This window comes from Solea senegalensis, linkage group LG16 (genome assembly GCF_019176455.1).
Source record: "Solea senegalensis isolate Sse05_10M linkage group LG16, IFAPA_SoseM_1, whole genome shotgun sequence".
Classification (NCBI taxonomy): domain Eukaryota; kingdom Metazoa; phylum Chordata; class Actinopteri; order Pleuronectiformes; family Soleidae; genus Solea; species Solea senegalensis.
This window is the reverse complement of record NC_058036.1, coordinates 1035237-1049890: the sequence shown is the minus strand read 5'-3', so window position 1 is coordinate 1049890 and position 14654 is coordinate 1035237. Positions and strand designations below refer to the sequence as shown.

At 40.8% G+C, this 14654-nt stretch overlaps 1 protein-coding gene across 1 annotated transcript; it reads right to left on the bottom strand.

The window, feature by feature from the left end:
* Nucleotides 1-724: 724 nt before the first annotated feature.
* On the bottom strand, nt 725-4837 carry LOC122783374 (e2f-associated phosphoprotein). The gene is made up of 6 exons (XM_044048141.1): nt 4543-4837; nt 3417-3601; nt 3190-3303; nt 2982-3096; nt 2148-2279; nt 725-1291 (listed from the first exon to the last, which is right to left on the bottom strand). Exons 1-6 carry the CDS (start codon nt 4620-4622, stop codon nt 991-993), a joined length of 927 nt encoding a protein of 308 aa, XP_043904076.1. The 5' UTR covers nt 4623-4837; the 3' UTR covers nt 725-990.
* Between the last annotated feature and the right edge of the window lie 9817 nt (nt 4838-14654).

The window sequence follows — 14654 nt, the reverse complement described above, 5'->3', positions numbered from 1 at the left end:
TAATCAGTGCTGCAGAAGAAGCAGTGAGAGATAAACAGATCGAACATTAACACGTTAAAAATACTGCCCGTCTGTCATCGCGGTCGCCCACATGATAATAAAAACAGTGAGTTCCATCCTGAAAACAATTCCCATCATCATTTACACTGCGTTTGTTTGATTATAATGACACAAAATACACGTGTTTGGAGAAATAAAGCATAGTTAAAGAGGCATCTTTACTGTGAGGGTTTGGGACGTCACCTGTAAACATTTTAGCTTTACGTCTTGTGAAAGTTACTCAGGCAAAGAGAAGAAGAACGAGGTCAAAACAATCTGACATTAGCAGACTTTTAATAAAAAAGGTTTGTTTGTGTCATCATGTGACTGTACATGATCATATGTTCTGCAGTCAAGACTGCAGCTTTGTACATAATTCATAATAATTCAGAGGTTTTTGAAGTGTGGCCGAATTGGGGTTCTGAAGCGGTCAGCTGTGATGAGCGCCCCCTGCTGCCGAGCACCAGCCTGAGACACAGAGGCTCACTCTCAGTGAAAACAAAATGACATTTAAAGCAGTGAATCAACACCTCCTGTGTGTGTGACGTTAAAATCACTGATTTTCTCTATGGACTTTGGTGTGAGAGAGTGAGTGAGTGAGTGTGTCGCAGTAAGAAAAAGACGTGAACGTGTTCTTCAAATATCGTAGACTTAAATAATGTAGGATTCTTTAATTAAAGGTCCAGTATGTAACATTTGTACCCTCACATTAAATAAAAAGTTGTTTGTCTTTGTGGCTTTAACATAAAGTCTCTTCTACACCGTTTATTCTGGGGGCGCCATTTTGCATTGTCATGTTTCTACAGCGTCCTGATAAATAAACACCATTTCTGGTCTGTGAAGGCCACCGTAGTTCACCGACGCTCCTGGAAAAGCAGAAGAGTCTTGTGTTTGTTGCATGCAGAAGGCAAATGTCTGATTCTCAGCAGCAGGGGGCGCACTCTGAGCGCGTCAGCAGTGACTGGCCAGGATGTTGAAGAAATGGTAAACCTCGTCTTTGTCGTATACGGCGACCTCTGTTGAGCACTCGGTGCACTGCACCGGGTGGTAAACCTCGCCAGAGTTCATCCCCGCCGGCGTCGGGTCGGGAGCCGGCTCGTTTGCCGTGGTATCGGTCTTCTGGCCCCGCCTCCTCTTCCTGTTCCGCTGCTTCCTGTCCTGCTCCTGGGTTTTGTAGCGCAGCACCTCCTCTTTGTTCACCGCGCAGTTCATGACGAACATGGCTCGATACTGCGTGCGATACTTCTCGTGTCTGAGGGGGGGAGACAGAGAGGTGGAGTTAGAGTTCAGGTCGACGGTCGTGGCGCGTTTCCGTCGCGGTGCGGTTTGGAAACGGTAAAGTCCTGGTTCAGGCTCACAGTTCCACTGAGAACAGTAGACGGCATATGCGCTACCATGCTAACGTGCAAAAAACTCTGGACATATAGCGCCCCGAGAGGTCGGGTCCTGGTCAGACAAAAGTCGTGAGACCGGGATGAAATTTGGTGAGTGTGTTTTTAACGTGAGAGAAAGTGGCCAAAATAACGTTAATGGCTACATTTTGGATTGTAAGTCGCACATAGTTAGCGATTCTAACCAAACTTTGTACACTTCTTGCTCTCAAATTTCTAATATACTTCCATTAGCTCCACCCACCAAGAAGTCATCCATTTTGGAAAAACAGTCTACGCATTTGAACAAACTGGTCGTAGCATGTTTGAGCTAGCAGCGTCAAACTCAGTCCACGTGTTCCAGGCGAGTTAATGATTAAAAGTCATCAAAGTATTTTCTCTACATCAAGAGGCGTGGCCTCAGTGCTCCGACAAGAATTTGACGTTAAAATTGTCAGGAGAAGGAACTTGAAATTGCACTTTTTGAAAGCTTTCCTCACAGGTCATCAGATATGACGAGCTGCGTGGGGCGGGGACCCTTTCATGACCGTGAGTCCAAACTGAACCGCTTCACTCAGTGGAAACACACCAGAACACTGTGATCAAACGGATCCAGTTTCAAAGTGGAGGAGTCAGAAAAGACTTTTAACATTTAACTTTTAACATTTAACTAAAAGAACTCAAAATGAACACGAATGAAGTCGACAGTCCAGATCAACAGCAGAAAACGTCTCTCACCTCTGACAGTCCAGACACAGTGTGGTCATGCAGGCGGGACAGTTGAGGACAGCGTCGCTGCTCGGTAAAGCCCGAGGCCGGCGAGGCTGCGATCCTCCTCCTGTTGCTGCCGGTCGTTTTCTGCTCATGTATCTGAAAGAGACGACAAAAAAGCCAGACAACTCAATCTCTGTCTGGTTTAAACGTTAAAGTCTCTGTTCGGACATGAAATGTTATTGTGTTGATCGTGAATGTAGAAAAACATTAATTTCTCATTGTGCCACAAGGGGGAGCTGGTGCATCTTTCCTCATGACTTATTATGATCTTATTTAACTGATCAAACTGATTATTTAGGATAATCGCGACAGGAAAATGTGTCACTAACCATTTTAACAGAATCTGAATGATTTTAAAAAAAGTGTCCACTGTTTATGATCTGGATTACATTTTAGATAATATCTGCTTTAGTTCTTTACATGAAGGATATTCACATGTGTTTCAACAACAATGACAATAGATATGGTCAAATTCTGCTTTTTAGGCTTAAAATTTTAAAAAAGGGCCATTAAATTACCTTTTTAATCAACATATATATCATATATATCATATGTATATATATATGTATATAAATATATATATATCTATATACATATAGATATATATATACATATATATGTATACACACATAAATCCATATATATATATAATATTTACTGCAGTTCACAAGTGTATTCAAATGATAATCAATGAAACCAGGAAAAGTCATCACAGACACTTAATCATGAAGTTTGAGGATTTCAGGATTTTTCAGCCACAGTTTAGTGTGTGTGTGTGAAGTGGAGAGACTGTCTCACCGTCTCCTCCTGGCGTCCACCCAGGCCTGGTCTCTGTCGTCCTCGTCGGGGTCGTACAACAGCTCGTCGTTGGTCGGTACGACGCGTCGTCTCTGCCTCTGGCCCGTGGAGCTGCCTTCAACATTCAACCAAAACACGCATGTTAAAAACCAGCACACTTCATTCATAACGACACAGTTTCTCCTGATAATAAAACTCTCACTCTTACCCGGTGTGTCCTCGTCCTCTTCATCAGAGTCAAAGTAGATATTGTCGTACATCTGAGGATTTGAGAGGCCAGGACCTCCTCCTCCTCCTCCTCCTCCTGCTGCTGCCACGTGTGCTGGAGAAAAAACACACAAACATAAATCCACCAGGAAACACAGATTAAACCACTTAACAAAAGACTGCTTCCCAACAGCAGGGGGCACACAAAGCATAGTCACACCAGATTACCTGCTGCCACGGACGGTCCCCACGTTCCCTCCATGTTCCTTATGGTGGAGCTGAGCTCCGCCTCCATCTCCTTCTCAAATTCATCGCCGCTGGACGACTCGCTCTCGCCCGTCAGATACTCTCTGATCAGCTTCTTCTTCTGCGCCGCAGTCCCGTTCAGCAGGATGTCCAGCTCGTCCTCTGAACTGAGACACAGCATGAGAGAGAGAGACAGGGTTAAGCCTACCTGACCTTCTCTCCACACCACTGACTCAGCAGAGTTCACAGAGAATGTTTCCTCCAACAAAAGCCCAGAACATCACAATGTTATTCAAAGTGACAGGGCGATGAACTTTGAACTGTGACAAAGAAGGAAAGGGTCGGAAACACAGAGCAACAAAGACGAAGTGACAATGGTCAAGAGAGTTTGACGTCAGTTCAATAACTTCAACATCACAACGCTTCGTTTACAGCCTGCCGGAAGTGATTACCATCAAATCCAATCCAACTTTATTTGTGAAGCGACCACAGTGAACCAAACAATAAATAAAAGACATAGTTCACATTTCTAAATAAACTGCATCTAATAAAACAATTAAAATGAATTAAAAGACATGAATCATGGCTAAAAGTCACAGCCATACTATAAAAACAAATAACAAAATAATAAATAATAAACAATCCATGAATTAACACAGATTACAATGGCACCACGTGACTGGAAGACAACAGCGACTCAGATTGAAATCGGATCACAAATGAGACATTTACCCCGGATTATTCAGCCCTGATTCACATGGAACTACAATGACAACAGGGTTTGTTTGTTTTTTTTATCTACGTGAGTTCATATTTCCTCAGATCGACCTCAGAAAAACTGATTTCCCCTGATTTTAATCGCTCATATTCACTCTATACTGTAAATAATAATGTGACCACTGAAAGCATTAGCCTCGTGTTAGCAGACAGAGCTAACGTAGGTGATTCAAATCGTTATTAACGTCTTCATCTTCTTCATGAAACCACAGTAAACGTCACGTTCTCCTTTGCATCGCTTTGTTTACGTTAGCATCAGGACTAACTCACTACCTAGCCTGAAATTTAGCCTCCCGGCAAAAGCTAACATCGCTGTCATTCCACGACTCACCTACTGGCGGCGCTCTCCTCGTCGCTCGGCTCATCGATCTCGTACGAGTCAAACTCTGGACTTTCATTCACTTTCTCCATTTGAAACGTTTGACTTTTTAAAAACAACGACACGAGCCGCTCAGCGTGTTAGCCACAGCAGTGTTAACCACTTCCGCTTCCTCCTCCTTCTTCTTCTTCTTCTTGATCTTCTTGTTCCCTTCGACCGCCACCTACTGTTCATCACAGTCATTACAGCTGAGGCGCAAGAAACTAAAGGCTTTTAAGAAGCTGAAAATGACAGAAACTAGAACATATTTACATTTAAGAAGCTGAAAATGAGAGAAACTAGAAAATATTCACATTTAAGAAGCCGAAAATGAGAGAAACTAGAAAATATTCACATTTAAAAGCTGAAAATGACAGAAACTAAAATATTCACATTTAAGAAGCTGAAAAATGACAGAAACTAGAAAATATTCACATTTAAGAAGCTGAAAAATGACAGAAACTAGAAAATATTCACATTTAAGAAGCTGAAAATGACAGAAAATATTCACATTTAAGAAGCTGAAAAATGACAGAAACTAGAAAATATTCACATTTTGAAAAATGACAGAAACTAGAAAATATTCACATTTAAGAAGCTGAAAATGACAGAAACTAGAAAATATTCACATTTAAGAAGACACAGAAACTAGAAAATATTCACATTTAAGAAGCTGAAAAATGACAGAAACTAGAAAATATTCACATTTAAGAAGCTGAAAAATGACAGAAACTGGTTTAACTGTTTAACATATTTTTTTCTTTCGCCCTCATTCACTCAGAATATGATGCTGCAAACTTCTGCTGTTACATCAAACCACCACTAGATGGAGCCAACAGACCAGAGATGCTGTGTCTATTCTCAGGCCTGTGTTTGTTTCAAGGCATGATTTTAATCCTTTTTTATAATTATTATTATTATGAACTTTGATGTGAGTGAGTGAGAGGTCGAAGTTTGTGACCCACTCACTCTCCCACACCAAAGCCCATAGAGAAAACCAGTTTTACCATCACACACACACATAGAGGTCGATCCACTTTCAGTTTGGCTTTCAAAATAGTTTGTTCCGATTTACATCAGTGACACAAAGTGACCACACGAGGCAGCAGAGGACCAGCAGCTCCTGTGTCCCTGCAGCTAAAATCACTGGTTTTCTCTATGGGCTTTGGTGTGGGAGAGTGAGTGGTTTACAAACTTCAGTTTCCTGTTGGTCTCAGCCATTTTGTTTCCACTGATAGTGTGAGCCTCTGTGTGTCATGTCAGGATGGTTAGTTTTAGTGTGTTTGTGTATGTCTTTCTCTGTTTGTGTTTGTCTGAGTGTGTGTGTGTGTTGTTTGTCTTGTGTCTTTTTTTCCCCCCAGTTTGTCTTACAAAGTGTCTTTGTGTGTGTGTGCGTGTGTGTCATCTTCCATTCCAGGTGTGACATCTCGCTGACAGCGAGCTTCTTCCTCCGACAAACATGAACACTAAACAACTCTGTGATTTTACCTGCCTCTCACACACACACACACACACACACAGAGTCCACCTCTGTCTCAGCTCTGCTGCTCGACAAGCTAATTTAGCCAATTACACACAGGTGTGATGCTAATTTCCCGAGCTGGCAGCTTCTCCTGGAGGAGATAAAAATAACATAATTACACTCATCTGTCCCTGAGCAGGGGGCGGGGCTCTGCCACCATCACCACAACACGAACACACGCACGCACACGCACACACACACACACACAGTGGTGACTTAAATGGAGAAGAAGACAATGGACACTGTGTATGTGTGACCAGGTATTACTGATGTTGTGGGGACCTAAACCTGTTTACACTGTCACATTATGGGGACTTGTCTTCCTTGTGGGGACAAAAATCATGTCCCCACAACGTGAATGACTACATTTTAAGGTGAAGATTTGTTTTAAGGTTAGGTTGAGGTTAGGGTCAGGATTAGGATTAGGCCAGTAGTAACTGTGGTTAAGGTTAGACTAAGTCTCCAGGAAATGAATGTAAGTCAATGCAGTGTCCCCTCAAGTCACGAATGTCGTACGTGTGTGTGTATGTGTGTGCGTGAGCTCCACCTAATGGTCAGGGCTGTAAACACATGCTGAGTTTCATTATCTCTCCACCACCTCAGACGAGGCTCGCTCGCCCATCACCACCCGGGACAAAGTGTCTGGACTTGATTATGAAAGAGTGAACACACACACACACACACACACACACACACACACTCTCTCTCTCTCCATGAAGTCAAATTAAATGTCCCTCGTTATTCCATCACACTTTCAGCGATACTCTGACACTGTGTGTGTGTGTGTGTGTGTTTCACCTTGTTTTCTCCATCTTCACTCCATCATTTCCTCTCTCTCTCTCTCTCTCTCCAAAAAGACTGAAGAATCTACTTATAATTCACTCATTCACTCACTTAAACTTACACTCATTCACTCACTCGTCTATAGATTTTTTGTCGTTTTACTTTTCTCTCCATTTCCTCCAAACCAGCCAATCACTGAGCTCAGATCAGCGTATGTGTGTGTGTGTGTGTGAGAGAGAGAGAGAGGAAGGGCGACCAAAAGAAGAGAGAAAGAGGAGAGAGAGACAAAAGTCCAGCTGTGAGATGAACGTGTGATGAACGGAGGAAGAATGAAACGGATCCGGGTTATTACCATGTAAATCACACACACACACACACACACACACACTCTCCTTTGACTGCTGGAGTCGGGGGTCTTTTCACTGAAGTTGGCTGCTGCCTGGTGTTTTGACGAAGTTGGTTATTTATTGGATGATGAAATTAAGTTAATTGCTTATTGGTATTTTAATTAAGTTTCTTTCTCTGTGGGTGTTTGAGTGATTTCTGGAGTATTTATTGGTATTTTAATGAAGTATTATTTGGCTGCAGAAGCAGTGGGGGAGCAGCTGAACAGGCACACACACAGCAGGTGGCCCACAAACACACACACACACACACAGCTCACATGTCAGTGACAAACAGGAATAAACACGCTTTAAAGACACCCTATGTAACTTCTGACTAACTTATATGTTTACGTGGCGATGAAACAGGAAGCAGCAACAATGGCGTCGACTTTTTCAAGACGAAAAAGACTGAAATGTTCAACCTTATGAAGTGTAGCTGTGTGACCATTATAACACAGTCAGTGCTGAGTGGCCTGTGAGCGCCCCCTGCTGCTGAGACATGAGGAAAAAACACATGTGAGACAGACTTCTCCAACAGGAAACTGAAGTTTGTAAAACACTCACTCTCACACACCAAAGTCCAGAGAGGAAACCAGTGATTTTAGCTGCAGGGACACAGGAGCTGCTGCTGCCTCGTGTGGTCACTGTGTGTCACTGAGGTCACTCTGAGTGAAGGATTTTAAAAACTGAAATGACAAAATAAGACATTTGAACTTAGTGATGGAGGCAGCAGTGTGTGTGTGTGTGTGTGTGATGTTAAAATCACTGATGTTCTGAGAGTGAGTGGTTTACACACTTCAGTTTTACACATGAAAACACAGATTTTAGTGTTTAAGTCTACGATATCTACGTCACACGTTAACGTCTTTATCTCACTGTGAGACAGGAAACTGAAGTATGTAAACCGCTCACTCCCCCACACCAAAGCCCATAGAGGAAATCAATGAATCTAACGTCGCAGCACACAGGAGTCGTTGATCCACTGCTGCCTCCATCACTAAGTTCAAATGACTTATTTTGTCAATTTGGCATTTGAAAAATTTTATTTAGACTTAAATCAGTGACACAAAGTGACCACACGAGGCAGCAGAGGACCAGCAGCTCCTGTGTCCCCGCGAGGTAAAATCACTGATTTTCTCTATGAGGTTTGGTGTGGCTAAAATCTCTTTTTTTTCTTTTGCGTCTCTGCTGGTAGCCATTTTGTTTTCACTGGGAGTGCGTCTCCGTGTGTCAGGCTGGGTTCTCAGCAGCAGGGGGCGCTCACGGCTCAGTGGCAGTGCCTCATACAACCACACTTTTTAAAAAAATGTTTAAAAACAACAACCAAACCCCTGAACTGTCCCTTAAAAATGTCATGATTTGTGTCCCAGTCACATGGACACGGGTCTGTGATGTGACTGAGTGAACACACACACACACACACACACACACACACACAGGCTGAGAGTTGTGAGAACATTTTCTGGTGCTGTCGAGGTGTCAGCAGCGCCCATCAAACCACCAACAACTAATTATTACCTTCCTTTCTCGTAATGCGTGTGTGTGCGCAGTGTGTGTGTGTGTGTGTGTGTGTGGTGGCTCCTGGGGTCCGTTGCTGTACATAATGGCTTTTTGAAGAGATTGTCGGTTTGTAAAGACGTTTGATTGACAGCTCCTGATGCCTCAGTCCAATTAGAGAGAGAGAGAGACCTTTGTGTGTGTGAGTGTGAGACCGAGCTTTGAGATGAAATGTGAAAACAACTGATATAGTGTACCTATAGTCATGAGTGTGTCTCTATGAACTGCCTAATTCTCCCTCTCTCTGTGACACACACACACACACACTTCCATAATTAAATGTGGTATTTTTGTGTCTTCACAAACAGAATTTCTTTCTGTTTGTTTTTGTTGTCATGTCCCTTTAATTCAGTGATGTCACATAATTATTGATTTGATATTTCATTGTCCATACATATATGTATTCATGTATATACAATACATATATGTACATACAGTATATATGTATGTATATTTGTTTATTTTTACTTAATTCTTCGTTTTTGTTGAAATTGTGATATAGTACATTAGAAAAGTAGAACATATAATGGATATTTAAATAAAAAAGAACAACGTGAATGAATAAATAATTACAAAGTAAAACTGAGTAAAACAATGAACACCTCTTTTTAAAATATACAATCATTTAAAATGTTATATTTTTATTTATTTGTATAGATGTGCAAATCCATATGTTTTAGGCGTTTCATGCTTACATGTGTCAAATTGTACACGCAGAGTTTTGATGTGTAAATGACGTCTTTTTTCGTGTTAAAGGTTAATAAATTAAAATTAAAAACCAGGTGAACAAACATGTGTGTCTATGTTTGTACGTACACACTTATATTCATATATTATGGGATTTTAAGAATCTTAAAATCCTCATCAGTCTGCTTCATGAAATATGTCGTCATTATATTTAAATTACAAAAATGTTAAAAAGTTGAACATGTTACTAAATATTTTCACCTTTTTTATTTTTCTTGCTAAATATTTGAATGTTAAAAATTGTGACTTCAATAGCAAAATATGTGAGAATTTTTTTTTACAAAAATATTTCTCACAAAGAAAAAAATATGAATGATCATAAAATATGAAATGCAGTAAATTGAACAAAAACAATTTCACAAAAATGTGAAAAAACAGCTTGTAAAAATTGCTAAATACGTGACAAAATGTTTCAAATGTGTTGCAGAAATATAAAAAGATATCAATAAAAAAACACCAAATATTGTAATGTTTTTAAAATGTTAAAAAACTATTAAAAATAATTCAAATAAAAATATTTCTGATGTTTGGCAAAATTGTAATTTCATAATTAGACTAATGTATGAATGTATATGTAAAAATACTACATATAAAATGTAGTAATGTAACAAAATATTAACTGTGATCAAAAAGCAAAAAAAGTGAGAAACTTGCTGAACATGTTACTAAATTTTTACACTTTACAAAAGATCTTGTTAAAAATGTGACTTCAATCATCACAAAATATGTGACAAAATGTTTGAAATTTAACAAAAATAGGTTTTACATGAGCAAAAAATGTGATTTCATAATTAGACTAAAAACATGACTAATAATGAAAAAATATTAAATATAAAACGTGAAAATCTACATGAACATTGTTGTGAATATTTTAATGTTAAAAAATGTGACAAAAACGACTCATGTAACGGGAAAAACTGCACAAATATAAAAAGATATAGATATAAAAATATAAATCAATCTTGAAAATGAGTGTGTGTGTTTTATTTGATTTGTTTTTATTTGTTTTAGAATCAAATTCACTCGGCGTGGGATAAAAAATTGGAATCTGAGAGAAAGCAGAAGAAGAATGTTTTCAGGTTTAGAGCACGCACACACACACATTACACACACACATTACACACACACACACACACACACACACACACACACACGCACACACACAGAGAGTCTCAGGAACTTCTATTCAGTCTGAGTAACAAAGACCAGGGCCTCGACCCAGCATGTCTGAAATAACAGTCTGAGTGTGTTTTGTTTTCTAAGTGTGTGTGCGTGTGAGTGTGTGTGTGTGTTGCACTAACAAGGTCCAGGCCTCAGCATGATGACGATCTTAACGAGCTGTCTGTCACTCTTCAGCTCTCTGTGTCATTAATGGCTCTGTGTGTGTGTGTGTGTCAGTGGTATAAATGGAATAATGTCTCAGCGGGACAGAAAAAACATTTAGTCTCTTTTGGCGACACAATGTCAAGGTTTCAATGGCTGCTGTCTCCTTCTGTCAGTGTGTATGTGTGTGTGTGTGTGTGTGTGTGCGTGTGTGTGTGTGTGTGTGTGTGTGAGAGAGAGAGTGTGTGTGTCTGCGCGTGTGTGTCAGAGAGAGAGAGCAGCTGCCACGTCCTGACATTTCACCATGTTCTCAAATCCACAGTCAATTTTTCAAGGAATTTATAAAAATAATAATAAAAGTCTAGGACTATGAAGGTACTTCACATCCCATGATGCATTGCACAGCACTGTGTGTGTGTGTGTGTGTGTGACTGACACTGTCCAAAAACTCAGTGTTTGTCTGAAGAAGCAGCAGCAGAGCTTCAGTGCAGTTGCAATGGTGGCCTACAGGTGGAGCTGTGTGTGTGTGTGTGTGTGTGTGTTCTCACACAGTGCTGTTGTTGTTGTTGTTGTTGACAGCCTGTTGGTCCAAACAGCTACAGCTCAGTGAGGCAGGAACACACACACACACACACACTACAACTAGTACTACTAATAAATACTACTGCAACTAGTACTACAACTACAAATCCTATGAGAACTCCTACTATTTGTGTTGTACTTTTGTGTACAGTATCACAGTGCTGTTTTTCTACAGTGTACAGTGATTGTGTTGTGTTTAGAGTACACAGCAGTGTTTTTTACAGTGTACAGTGATTGTGTTGTGTTTTTGCAGTACACAATATCACAGTAGTGTTTTTTACAGTGTACAGTGATTGTGTTTTTACAGTACACAGTGGTGTTTTTTACAGTGTACAGTGATTGTGTTTTTACAGTACACAGTGGTGATTTTTACAATGTGCAGTGATTGTGTTGTTTTTTACAGTACTCAGTATGACAGTAGTGTGTTTTTTTTCAGTGTACAGTATGGCGTGATTTTATTCACAGTACTTTTACTCTGAAGGTGTGAGTTTTCCACATTCTTTTCTGTCCTTCTTTACCTCCTCACTCCCTACACTCTCACATCCTCCCTCCTCCCCCCGGCTGTTGTTTTTTTTTTTTTCCTTCAGAGTTTGCGTGCCGTTTTAAAGTGTTTTCATCGATGTCGAGACCTTGTGATCAAACATGACTGCCTCTGCTCTAATTCACCCCAGGACACTACACACACACACACACACACACACATGCACACCACACACACACACAGCTTCTCCCTCTCTCTCTCTCTCTCTCGCTCGAATGAACATCCATATCCACACACACACACACAATCACATTCTTTCTATACACACAAACAAACTGGCTTCACACACACAGACACACACACACATGATTTGAATTTAAAAACAAACATAATCCTGATCCTTTTTTGTACTTGTGTGTACTTATACACACACAGTCATAAATGTACTTGTGTGTACTTATACACACAGTCATATACGTACTTGTATGTACTTATTCACACAGTCATATATGTACTTGTGTGTACTTATACACAGTCATAGATGTACTTGTATGTGTACTTAAACACACAGTCATATATGTACTTGTGTGTACTTTTACTATACAGTCATATATATATTTATATATCTATACATATAACTATTACTACTAGTAGTATTACTACAACCAATCCTCTACATGTACTACACATAGGTTATAAATATCATCATTATATACATGTATTGTGTGTGTGTGAAGGTGAGAGTGCGTTTGATTTGCTCACCCTTGTTTCCATGTTAGTGTTTTGTTTGGGTTTGTTTGTTTACTCTCAAGAAGTGATCAAAGAAACATGTGAGCATGTTAGCCACTGGGCTAATGTTAGCCACAGGCGTTACCGTAGCAACTGGTGATGATTTATTTATTTATAAACTTAAAATTTATCAATGAAGACACAGCTTTGGTCCTCAGAGGACTACAAACACAAACACGCACACACACACACAAATGACCCATGACCCAGACACACACACACACACACACACACAACACAGTTTGTGTGTGTGTGTGAATTTAATATTGATTCCATAAAGTAGTTTGAGTGTAACATGTCACAGTGTGTTAACATCAGAGCAGTGAGCCGCACGAGAAGAGAGCAGCTAGCACGCAACACCGCGGGGGGGAGGAGGAGGGAGGAGGGGGGAGGGAGAGAGAGAATGAAAAGGGGGAGAAAGAGAAGAAAAGAAATAAGAGAGGAGATGGTAAAAGAGAAAGAAAACACAAGACTGGAGATAAGAAAGGAAGATGAGGACAGGGAAGGAGGGAAGGAGAGAAGTAGGGAAGGTGGTAGGGAGGGAAGTAGGGAAGGAGGGAAGGAAACAAAGGAGGAGGAGAGAGTTTCCACTGATACACAAACACAGACTTGTTTACAGATTGAAGTGAAGTCTGAGAGGAAACACACACACACACACACACTCACACGCACACACTCAAATGTATCGCAGAAACGGGAAAAAAAAACAATGATTATTTTACATGTGATTAACTTTAATATCCGATCATTTTTAATGTCAGTATCAGACACACACACACACACACAGTGACGGAGATGTTGTTTGACAGTCTCAGTGACAGAGAAACTCTCTCTCTTTCCCTCCAGCATCGACTCTGGCGGCTTGTTGTTAGACATGAAATGTTAGGGAGGTAAACATGTGTGTTTACAGCATGTACGACACACACACACACACACACACACACACACACACACACACAGGTGCTGCCTCCATCACTAAGTTCAAATGTCATATTTTCTAAAATTCGGTTTTTGAAAATCTTGATTTGGATTAAAATCAGTGACCACACGAGGCAGCAGAGGAGCAGCAGCTCCAGTGTCTCTGCGAGCTAAAATCACTGATGTTCTCTATGGGCTTTGGTGTGGGAGAGTGAGTGGTTTACAGACTTCAGTTTCTGTCTCAACATGTGACGTAGATGTCATAGATTTTATTGCACAAGTCTTTTATTTTGAAGCTAAAATCTGTTTGACAACCCTCTCCCACACCAAACCTCATAGAGCTGCAGGGACACAGGAGATGCTGGTCCTCTGCTGCCTCATGTGGTCACTTTGTGTCACTGAGGTCAATCTGAATGAATTTAAAAGACAGAATTTTACAAAATAACAACATTTGAAGTTAGTGATGGATGCAGCAGTGGATGAACAACTCCTGTGTGTGTGTGATGTTAAAATCACTGATTTTCTCTCTGAGGTTTGGTGGGAGGACTCGCAGGTTCAGGGTCAAAGGCGGGAACATGAGTAATTAATAATTCATGCTGGTCTAAAAAACCGGCTAATTTTTCAGTCGTTAACGTCTTTAAACAGTTGCATCATCAGTGTCTCCGTGTCGCGGCGTTTTAATCAGCCTCTTAATTAAAAACCCGCGCGTCACGCGATCCGCCACGTTCACCTGTGAAGCCACCGCGGTGTCGTTTCACACGGCCTCTGATTGTGTGTCAAACGTGTGTCATTAGGAGTCAGTCTGTCTTCATCATCCATACTTCACGCTGTTAAATGACTCACATCTCAAAGTAAAGACTCCACAATGAAGACGGCGTTCACCACCGCCGTCGTTAGCGTCGTCGCTGCCGTCGTTTCCTTGCTGATAATAATTAAGCGCCGCTCGCGTCTTACAGCTCAGCGCCGCTCAGGCTGCAGGTGCTAACAGCCGGAGCTA